Below are 12,129 nucleotides of genomic sequence, written 5' to 3' on the forward strand. Positions count from 1 at the left end.
AAGACCTCCTCCCCACACAGACAAAAACAATCACCTGGGTCCTATTTTATTGAGTTACAATTTGCTCAGAGACCACCAGAGGGCAGAAGCAAACCAGATCAAGAGAACAGCTACATAGCTGGGTACACTCCATCTTAGTCTTTACTAGAAAATTTATCAGCAGAACTCCGTCTTTGGATTGCTGCAGTGTGACTGACACACAGTTTCAACATACAGAGCCTTCTAAAAGGCCACCTTTTATAAAATAAAGGCCCTGGAAGGCTCTTTTTCTCTACAAGAAATATTTAAATAAATGTATACCCTCTCTTAGGCTGTGGAAAGGTCCTCTTCCATCTGTAAGTACAGAAAGAAGCTATAATGATAATATTGGTATACAGATATATAAATTAGCATATATTGTGTATTTGTTCTCCCTGGTGAAAAATCACATGCAAGCAAGTATAAAAGACAAAGAGTAGATATTAATGTATTTGTGGAATATGAAGACAAATCCATAGCTTAGACAATATGAATAACCAACAAAAAAAATAGAAACAGTTTTGGCTATTAGATACAAAAAAATGCTAAATCTTATAGAATACAGACTTTTTAAAAAATTGAATATATTAAGATCTTATTACATTGTATCTGATGTTGACATGGATTCTGTGAGGGCTGGTCCTAAGCTTGACTGTGGATGGATAAGTTTAGTCTTTCTGGCCAAAACTTTGGCAGTATTTATTGATAGCTCTAGAAATGTCAGTCCTCTCTAGTCCAGTAATTTCATAATGTGGAGTTTCTCCCAAGTGACTTATGAGGAATGTGAACCAAGAACCGATTCATTGCTGAGTAACATTCCAATAGCAAAGCCAAAGTGAAGAAAACCTGAGACTGCCCAGCTACCCCCATGGTTAAATAAAATACACAATATTGTAGGTCATGGCTTAGATGGCTACTTACCGATACTGGGAAATATTCAAAATGTGTTTTCATGAGGCAGTCTAGTCTACTTGTGGCTCCAATGATTTTATTTACAGAGGAGTGGGTTTCATTGTGGCATTGCCATGTCATTGTGCTTTGTTCTATCTAATTCCTTCCCTCCTGCAAAGCCATCCCCACAGTGCCTTCTGCCTGCCTTGCTGTTTTTTTTTACCTCCCCAACTCCCTTTCCTGCTTTCATGTTACACATCAATAAGTGCCACCACACTAATTTACCCTCCTTCGCTAACCTTTCCTCCCACTTATGACCACCTTCCCAGTCTCATGACCCATCAGTATACATATACAAATATAACACGTTCCACATATGAGAGAAACTATGTACTTTGTCTTTCCGAATTTAGAATATACCTCTCATCCCAGCTCTTAAGCTCAGTGAACTGCCTGCCCTCCCTCCCCAGACAGATGTTACTAAAAAGGCATCCTTACCTGTAGCAGTAGCAGTAGAGATTGGTGAGCCTGCATGTTGGATTACAGCCCATCAACAGTTCATCACCAACTCTGAAGAGATGTACTGGCTCATGCTCTTTCCTCACCATTGCCCCCTAAATTTTTTTAAATATATACTTGTTTAGAAAATATCACTAAACATTGAGTTGTTGTCTCCGAGTAAAATTAGTAGATGATGTCAAACTTTTCTCCTTTATACTTTATGTTATTCCAAAACAACAAGCATTGCGTACTTTTTTCCTTTTCTTGTCTATGTTCCTGTTCTAGTGTGTGAGTACATAATTTCCTCAAGACTTACTTTCTTGCTCTTGTCCCCAAACTGTGGAGGCTCCTACTTCCAGAATTCACCTCTGAGTGGTGGGACCAGTATGGCCACAATAATGTTTACTTCTTTCTCTGTTTCCTAAAACGGCCAAAAATGACAGACATGAGATTTACACACAGCCTCTAGCAACCTGTGTAGACTACCTGTTAAGAAGTTAGTCGGGCTGGAGAGATGGCTCGGCTGTTAAAGGCTAGACTCACAACTAAAAATATTAAAAGTTACCTTTCATGGTCTATCTTAAGGCTCAACTTTCTCCCACACCTACATTTACTGGACTCAAATCAGATGAGCTACTCAGTGAAAGTTTTCTTTAGACTCCTCTGTTTTCATCCATGCTTATTTTACTTCTTTTTTTAAAAAATTTATTTATTTTATGTATACATGAATACACTGTTGCTGCCTTCAGACACACCAGAAGAGAGCATCAGATCCCATTACAGATGGCTGTGAGCCACCATGTGGTTGCTGGGAATTGAACTCAGGACCTCTGGAAAAGCAGTCAGTGCTCTTAACCACTGAGCCATCTCTCCAGCCCCCTTACTTTTACTTTTAATCAGTTCTAAGAGCAGAGATGGGAGGGGGGGGGGAAAGCCCTACAGCTATGTTTGCAAACACTAAGGGCTCCTTGCCATGTTAAACTTGTTCAGTAGGTTTAGGCATTTTCCCCTAGGCACGACACACATCTATAGGTCAATGGAAGAAACTGCACATGTCCACAGCCACCCCTTACTTATTCTTTTTAAAAATAAATCTAGAATAAACCAGATTTTAAAGATTTTCTAAAATTTTAATTATGTGTATTTGTGTGTTTTTGTATATGAGTGCAGGTGCCCACAGAGCCTGGGTCCCCTAGAACTGGAGTGACAGGTGTTTGTAACCCTCTGGTGTGGGTGCTGGGGACCGAATTCATGTCCTCTGCATGAGCATAACATGTTCTTACCTTCTGAGCCATCTCTTCAGCTAAAATTGTTTTTTTATAAGTTATTTTTACTTTTGATCCTGCCTACATTCGGAGTTAGTAAAAAATGATTGAACTGAAAGTGGAGAGCAAAAGGCTGAATTTCCAGAAAACCCTTGATGTGAAATTTCTGGAGCCAGGGTAAAATCTTATCTGGTTTTGTAAGTTTAATCTTTCCTCTCCTGCAGGCACAAAATATTAGAATTGTCACTGATTTTTTTCTTCCATACATTCTCCCTCCTTAGAGTTATCTAGTCTTGCTCTCTTGGGTGAGATGTAATGTTGTGGATAATGTTGAGCCTTCTTCAATCTCTCATCATAGAATGGAAGGACCTGGGAGACTCTCTCAGGCCAGATAAACCCTAGTACTTGCCTGTTCTAACCAGATGATCATTGCAATCTACCAAAGGACATTGGAGAAGATAAGCAATGCCTTGTCATTTAATGGTGCGTGGTTAGTCCAAAATACCACTGTTTGCTAGATGAGATGGTTCTCAAGAAGAGAAGATATCTTAAGTATTCCCTCCCCCAAAAAATCTCTTTTCCTGGCATTCATTTATAAATGCCTTTTAAGAGAATGATTTGATGTCTTAAAATTATGTATGTAGGTATCTAGAACCATCTGATTGAGTGATTTTTGACAGAAAAAGTCTTTGTTCACACAGTGTCAGGGTAATGATCTATATTTAGCTCAGGCCAGAGGTACATATCTCAAGTCAAAAAACAAAATAGTCATTCTCCATCCAGTCTTCAGACATGAAAAAATGCAGTGAGAGGTGTCACCATGGCCACAAGCTCTTTGGTGTAGTTGTAGAGCCAGTGATCATCTGTGTCTAAGAAGTTCACATTTAAGAGGTGTTTCCCAAACCTTGCACCTAATGAGCTTTCTTCCAAATTTCTTCATTTCTTTTATACTTAATTTAATACCCTTTGGCAAAAGTACCATCCAAAGAAACAAGTTGCACTTGGCTTATCTGAAACTATTTCAAATAGTTGAGTGCATGCTCTCATCTCTGCCATGGGTCTGCAGAGCAGTGCTTCTGCCCGCGTGTTTCCCACCACCATACTCTGAGAGGACCACCATCTTTCCTCTCCTTCAGGCACAAAATATTAGGATTGCCATTGATTTTTTCCTTCCATACATTCTTGTCCCTTAGAGTCATCTAATCTTGCTCTCCTGGGTGAGATGTAATTTCTTGCCCACTATCATCCAAATGCTATTCCTGTTCATTTCAAGTACTGTAACTTGGTTCCTGTAGCTGCTCACCGGCCCCACCTCTTGAGTATAATCTGAATATGTTGTCACAAAAGCCTTGTTTGTTGTTTCCACCCACTCTCTTTCTTAGTTGCAGTTCTCAAAGCAGTGACCCAGGTTTCTCTGGTTTCTCATGTATAAACCTTATAGAATCTGTGTCTTTAAAAAGTATTTCTGCCTGCTTTCCCACATTTGCATATGAAACAATAGCAGACTGTCCTAACCAGTGCTCAAGAGTGTTGTGAGATGAAACAACAGATGGAGAAGGTATTTGGAGACTATGAGGACTAGGTAGTGGCACCAGAGTTACACCAGTTCATACATTAGGAACTGCATCAAGGAAAAATGCTGGGATTTCTGTATAACTATGGTGGTGTCCCTGCTGTCATCTACAAATTGTCCAAGCTTTAAGTTTGCCATCTTTCACAAGATCTATGTAAACAAAATGGAGAAGCCTGGGTGATTGTGTGCCTTTGTGAAGTATCACTTGTATTTAGAAACATATGTGAACAATTCTATAGTTAAAAAAAAAAAACTATAATACTTTGGTTAAAAAGGAATTTTTTATTGCCACCATGCTCTAACCAACTCCATCAGCCAGCCTAGAGAGCAGTTTTTAAAATATACATACATACTTTAAAATGGCTAGGTGATGTGTGTTATGCTAATATGAAGTTATTCCTAACCAGTTTTTCTTTATGTAATACATTAATATACACATATACATACACACACACCTCATCCCATCACATTTTCTATGTATGGCCTTATTAAGTAGCTCTGGATAGCCTAGAAGTTGCTATTTAGACTAGGCTAGCCTTCAGTGTGCATGCTTCTTCTTCCACTGCCTCCCAAGTGCTAGGATTACAGGCATGTGCTGGAGATGTGGCTTTCATTTTATACTTATCTATATTTCTGAACTTTTCCCCAATCTCTATTCATTTGATAAAAGGCCAGTTCCATTCTGTGAACACTGGGGTCATTTAAATGCATTAAACACTAACATTTTGAAAATTTGGAGCTTTTAAAGTTAAAAGATACCATTGTGAGTTTTTCTTATGCTGTTAGAGGTATGCAGGTTTTTTCATGGTTCTCTAATGACACAGAGAAACAATTAATTTATCTTCAGTTTAGGTAAAGTCTATTCTGTAAAGTTACTGAAGATACCAATAACGGAATGTATATAGAGCACTCTATTTCAGCATCTATTTATTTTATTACTTCCCAGTTTTGGACACTATGTGGAAATGCCCTGACTGCAAAAAGAGGCATATTTGGCAAAACAGGAGATCTTCAGACTATCCTTTGCCTTGCGTGTGCCAAAGAAGATATCACATACTCTGGTGCTTTAAACGGTGACATCTATGTCTGGAAAGGGCTCACCTTAATCCGCACGATTCAAGGAGCACATAGTGTGAGTATTGCCATATGGGGCCGTGGGATGATGTAATGAGTGATGATGTAATGTGGATGATGTAATGTGGATGATGTAATGTGGATGATGTAATGAGGGATGATGTAATGAAGGATGATGTAATGTGGATGATGTAATAAGGGATGATGTAATGAGGGATGATGTAATGTGGATGATGTATTGAATGGGTTAAGGCCACACATCTCTATATTTCTGTCCTTTGCTTTACAGTTAGACTTCAAACAATTGTGTACACATGTACATGCACATACACATAAATGAAGCCACTCATGAAGATTTCTCAAGTTACTTTTGTTACCTGGGGGAGAAAAAATACTAAATCCAGCCTTCCCCTTAACTTTAAATTGGCTGATTAGTGTTACTCTTAAGTAGTAGTTTGCCATGAGAACACTTCATTACTTCTTAAATTATTATCTACCTGCTAATGTCCTGTGGTCTTGTTAACTTCACAGCCTGCTTCACTGGTCCTGGCCTGTTAAGATTTGTATTTCAGTTTAAGAGAGTTAAATTGAAGGGGTAGAGAGATGACTCAGTGGTTAAGATCACTCACTGCTCATGGAAGACCTGGGTGCAGTTCCCAGCACCCACATGGCACAGTAGAAATAGGATAAAGAGTGGTCTGTCTTAATACCCTCAAATTCATTCCCCATTACTACTTTCAGTGCTGGAGATTGAGCCCAGAGCCTCACACCCTAGGCAAGACCTGTCATTAAGCTGCATCCCCAGACCTCATTACTCTTCCCATGAAGCAAACCTTAGACAACTCAGTGAAACGGTTTAGATACTTTAGAGCCTTCCTGGTCATCTGTGGTGAAAACCATTTGTCTCGGCTTCATTGCCAAATGACTCTTAAAATAATTAAGAGGTCAGAATTTGTCTTCATTCATTAAATGAGCTGCTGCCTCAGCAATCAGTTTCTCTCTGTCAGCATAATGTAACATAACAGCTTTGAAAAAAATCAAGTAAAGTAAGAGTCAAGGTATTTTAGATATGAAAAGGGAGTCATGCCAAAGTACACAATGCTGACACGATGCTATTTGTAGTTTTTGGTTTGTCAAGAGTGACACTATCCTGTCTCAGGCACCTCTATACTTGTAAACGGTGTGGCACCATGCCCTTAGTCTGTGTCTCTACTTCATTAATTTAGAACTTAAGTGTGACACCTTTGTAATGTCTTTGTTTTAGAAGGCTCAGGTGTCATACAGAAATGTGATTCTGTGTCTGCTTTTACCAAGGCATCCATAGCTAACATTTCGGGTGGTGGCGGTAACAATCTTATCAAATTAGATGTGTTGGAATTGCTTTGATTCCTGGTGGTGGCTGTAATTACTCTGATCCAGCTGAGATGAAGTATGTTGATCTGTTGTCAGATTTCAACAGGAAACAGCATCTGCTTTAATTAGTCTTGCTCTGTTATTTTTAATCATGGAGATTCAGCAACAATGACATTGGTGACCGTGGGACTGAATTCTACCTTTTATAATTGACAGGCTGGGATCTTCAGCCTGTATGCTTGTGAAGAGGGCTTTGCTACTGGTGGGCGAGATGGCTGCATACGATTATGGGACACTGATTTCAAACCAATAACCAAAATTGATCTCAGGGAGACGGAACAAGGATATAAAGGTAACATGTGCATTAGTACTTACCATGTGCTCTAAGAAGATTGCATGCAATGCCAAGCTTTGTGTTTTTTGTTTAAGAGCAAGAAGTAAATATAAGGGCTAGAGAGACAGCTCAGCTATTAGGAGCATTCACAGAAGAAGACCTGGACACAGTTCACACTGCCCACAAGTGCCTGTAATCCCAGTTCCAGGGACCTTGTGCCTTCTCCGGGCTTCCGTGTATATTATGCATACACAGAGTACACGCACATGCATGAGGCATATCACTTATACAAGTGAAAGTTTTTAAGAGAATTAAATATGTGAGTTTTATATTCTACCTGACAGTATTTGCTTTGTTCTATGAAGACTTTAAGGGTTTACATAAAAATATTGAATACAAGCTCCAAAGTATGGAGCTTGAGTAGATACCTTTTCTCCTGCTTGGCACAAACCTACAGTGATCCTGTAGCAAAGACAGATGATAACATTACAGTGAAAAAGTGGTTTCCCAGAATATGGGATTATTTTCAGTGGTAAAATGAAGAATTTCTGGACAAGGAAGTCAACAAATGGATGATAAATGTATCCAGACTCGGAAAATAAAGCTGTAGCCACCTGCAGCACTCAGGGGCTGGGGTAGACATCCGAGAGCAGAGAGAAGACAACGTGGACCGTGTGTCCTCAGGCTATTTTCCCTAAGCAGTGTTGTTTCCAGTCAAACTTTATTCTTAAAGTTAGCAGCTGAGCAGTGAGCTGGAGGTTGTGATTCATCTCATACCACAGGCTACGCCCTCCCTTCTGCCATTCACGACAAAAAGGGCAACACTGCTCTTCCGGAGATTGCACGGGTTCTCTTAGGGAGCTGTGGATACCTAACACCAGGCTTCTTAAAAAGTTGTAGAATTTGGTTTCCGCTTTACTCCGTCAATTAGGACAAGGTCAAGGTCCTTAAATTCTCTACAATATCATGTGATTTTAAGCAACTTTATTCAGGAGAATATACAAATATATAAAAGCAAGTTAGTTATTCTAAGAGCCACATTTTAAAAAAAAAAAGCAAAAGTCTTCAACCAAGCAACTCCAGACACCCACCCTATGAGCATTTGTAGAGAGTGGGGGGTAAGCAAGGATGGAAGGAGGGTGTGGAGGAGCAGAACAGACAGAAGGAGACAGGGGGGACAGCAGATCTTTACACACTGTCCCACCCTCAGAGAGATCTTCTGCTCTGCCTACTCCCTGCTTCAAAAAATGGAAGTAAAACACATTTGAGAGGAGCAGATTCAGGCAAACCAGTGTCAGGATTGCCTTGGTTTCAATACGAATATAAAACTACAGGAGTGAATTTATCTTCAGAAGGACTTTTGATGTGCATGAATTCCCCCCCATCTTTTTGCTGTTGGGTAACAATGACTGTTAACCTCATTCCCGTGGAAACTATGTTTTGTGGTTCTTTTGTGGGGTTTTGTTTTTATTTTTTTCATTCTATTAAAAAGACTTTCTAAACATTCAGCAAGAACATTTTCATGGTCATGTTCTAATCTATAACATCATTCTTGCTACTTTGTGTTTCAAGTTTGAAAATATTAATCAAGAGCAGTGAGCTCAACCATAAAAGTACTTGATGCCAGTCCTGATGACATGAGTTCAATCCCAGAAACTCACATGATAGGAAGAAAAAACTGACTTCTGTAAGTTGTCTTCTGACCCTCATATGTATTCTACATATGCATTTATGCATGTGCATGTCTATGTATATGCACACACACAAATAACTAACTAAATGTCATTTTAAAATTAAGGGACTACCACTTGTTAGCATTTGTAAACTCTTATCCCAAGATCCTACTTAGTGTGCAATATATGAAGACTTCTCTTGCTTCTCTTGTAGACTTCTAGGTCTATAAAATGAATCTAGCAATTTCCAAGGTCTTCAGTTGTCAAAAATAAGAAAGACTTTTCAAATGAACTAAGGTTAAATACTACATTTATGAAAATGATATAGCTTTGTTATAAAGAGATACTGCCAATCAATCCTCTTATGTTTTTCTAGTCAGCTTTGAGCTAATTAAAATACTTGACTTCCAGTAACAGCAGTAACTCCATTTTAAATTGTGACACATCAGCTTGCCAGATGCGTCACACTTACATCAGCAAGAATCATCAAGGCCAGGACAGATTCTTAGGACTCTGCCCTCCCCACAGTTTAGTGAAAAAAAGATGTGCCTCACACCCTGAGGGATACCATCCACAGTCAAGGGAACTGTAGTCCTTCAGTTACACCAATAACTTTCATGCTTTTTGTGAATGAACAGACTTTTTATCAATTGGGCATTCAACAACTTTCCTTTAGCAACAGTGTTACATGATTATATAAATCTGCAACTGAATTCATCCAAAATCTTTGATTTGCAGTTTTGAAAACTAAATAAACCAGAGCTAAAAAAAAAATACTTTTATGATGAGTTTGGTAACAAAACCTGATATAAACTGGTGCAAAGCTATTTACTGACCTCATAATGTAAATAATCATACGTTTCACCACAGAAATCTTCTATTCATCTGGTTGTGTTGTATATCTGCAATCCCATCACTTGGGAGGTGGAGGGAGAAGCTTGTGACTTTGAGGTCAGACAGGGTTCCATGTCAAGACCTTGTCTTAAGAAAAGAGGGGAAATGAAATGTTTTATTTAAGGTATTACTGTGCCAGATCCCACTGCACACATGAACCCCAAATCCTAAATCATTCAGAGATGTGTGTTTCAGAGCCACTATATTTCAGGGAATATGAATTCTGGAGTTTTCAAGATGGGAGAGAGATTGAACATTAATGAAAGCAACTCTGTCATCTTATGGACAAGGAGACAGAAGCACACAGGCTTGTGAACATCAAGATAAGTGCAGACTTAGGGTCCTAAGTCATCTCATGACAAGTATAACAGCATATGTTGCATCCAACTTTTTAAAGCAAATTGGTGATCTAGATGAAACAATGGAGCTTAAAATGATTATTAAGGTTGGCAAGAAAAGGTAAAAATAATTCTTAAAATGTGTCAACCAAAGTGCATATGTTTACTTAATTGTTATAGAGTTTAAAAGGAATAAAAAGCAATTGTGCACCCAATACAAGATGTATTATTTACCCATTCAACAAACATTTATTAGGCATCTGTTGAGATGTATGATAAAAGACTAGAAAAGCAGTTCTAAAAAGCATGCTTGAGTCACTGTATATTTTTCTGGGGATTATAAACACATATATTAAGTAGCTGTTTGTCTAATGATCTATAAAGTGTGAATTGGAAGGGATCTACATCAGGAAAATCACAGAGCAAGAGCTGGTGCTGAGGCTGGGCTCTGCAGGACACAAGGGTTGTTGTGCTTTTCCTGGTCTGGAGCATCATTGAGCACATGGATTTCAACAGTTGCTTTATCACTTGTGTCCAGTAGCTTTAAAAATTGTCTTCTGTTTATACAAGCCAGGTCATAAATCTTTTTTCAAAACCTTTCAATGATTCCCCATTTTTCTGAAACACCCGAAGTCCTTATGACAGCCTCAGAGCACCTGCTTCTTCCTCTGCCTCGCCCAGGCCGCCTCACATTTTTTTCCTCTGTCTGCAATGTTCCTTTTCAACTTGAGCCTTTTACCCACTGACTCCTGCACTGATTGACCTTGTCTGAAATTTCCTTCTTCTTCCAGCCCCTGGGCACTCCTGCTGTCTCTTTCCAGATATGCTAATGCTTTGTACCTTCTAACATACAGCACACTTACCCATGTGCAATGTTCGTGGCCTCGTTTGGATCAACTGGGTATCTTTTTTCCCCTGATGCCTTCAGAGAGCTTACAATAGTGCCTCCTATGTGTCACAGCTACCAGAGCCCATACTTTGTCTTCTCTGGACCCTTATAGCCTTTTAGTTTTCTCCAGTCTCCACAGTCTTCTCTCTCTCTCTCTCTCTCTCTCTCTCTCTCTCTCTCCCTCGTTGTTTCTCTGCTCCCACCACCCTCCAACATCTTGCCCTGGCAGCTTTTGAACTGTTCAATGGCTTATTCCTCTGTCCTCAACTCACTGCTTGATGCTAGCTTGCTATAAATGGTTGGCTTTATTTCTAGGTAGCACCACAGTATACTCTCTCTGAAAAAAAAATTTTTTTTGTCTATAATTAATGATTATTCCCCATAGCGTGTTTACAATAAAGTCAGTGACCTACCATCTCTGCAGACCACATAAGTGAGGGACACTAGAAGCTAAGGCAGGTGTGGTGAACAAAGCAATGAGATAGCCATTGTGTAACTGTTACTGCAGTTTGAGGGGTGGCCCTAATCAGGCAGCAGAGGTTTCCTCTCTTAATGTTAATGCTATCTCTGCTGATAGTAAAGGCTTCTTGAATTGGTGGGCCCAGCAGTAGTTAAACATCTGAAGTTCTCTCCCTCTGACTAGTGAGTGGTGCTGCGGCAGACACTATACAGAAGAGGCAGTGACAGAAGCTGCAGCACTTCCTTTGTGCCATGTACATTTGGTCCTGACAGTCTGAGCTCTGGCTCAGAGGGACATGTGGCAAGCCTGAGGATAGGGCAACAGTGGGACCCACTGGCACCCCTTATTACCCGTGAGCCACAGGTGCTCATCACAGTGCAGGGTTAAGATGTGTGAGAGGCTGCACCTGTTCCTTCAGTCCTGGCACTGGCAAAGTCCACTTGTAATTGGCTGTGCCTTTGGTCTCAGAAGGCATGTCCCTGAACACCTGGTTCTGCAGGATTCTACCTATTTATTTCTCTGTCCTATTGTTGGTATGCTGAGTTATGTCAGATTTGCAAGGCAGCAACCCCCACCCAAAGCCAATGTAATGGCTTTAGAGACATTGTAGGAATCTCAAATCCAAACAGTAGCTTCCTTTTAAAGATGGCCTCTGACTGTAGCATTAGGAATTCTCTGGGAAGATGGTGTGAGCTGTTTTTCCCAAAAAAGGGCTTCTGTGCAGAAAGCAGGCTACTTCTCTCAGTGTGCCTCCCATAGCTGGGGTTTCCAGCATCTGCACTAACAGCTTGTCATGGCTCTCTTCTTCCCTGGCTGTGCCTTGACAGCTGGGTGGTTGCTTTCTTATACTGTCGTTTCAGGTTTCT

The 12,129-nt window shown here is 39.9% G+C and overlaps 1 protein-coding gene across 5 annotated transcripts in view; it reads left to right on the plus strand.

Moving 5' to 3' along the window:
- The window catches only part of Eml6 (EMAP like 6), a 289,180-nt gene that overhangs the window by 147,649 nt on the left and 129,402 nt on the right, over window positions 1-12,129 (plus strand). For all 5 annotated transcript variants that reach the window (XM_031337169.1, XM_031337170.1, XM_031337171.1 and 2 more), the window contains 2 exons: window positions 5,195-5,380; window positions 6,892-7,027. In XM_031337169.1, the coding sequence (XP_031193029.1) occupies window positions 5,195-5,380; window positions 6,892-7,027 (322 nt within the window). The remainder of the gene's footprint in view (window positions 1-5,194; window positions 5,381-6,891; window positions 7,028-12,129) is intronic.

This window comes from Mastomys coucha, unplaced genomic scaffold (genome assembly GCF_008632895.1).
Source record: "Mastomys coucha isolate ucsf_1 unplaced genomic scaffold, UCSF_Mcou_1 pScaffold22, whole genome shotgun sequence".
Classification (NCBI taxonomy): domain Eukaryota; kingdom Metazoa; phylum Chordata; class Mammalia; order Rodentia; family Muridae; genus Mastomys; species Mastomys coucha.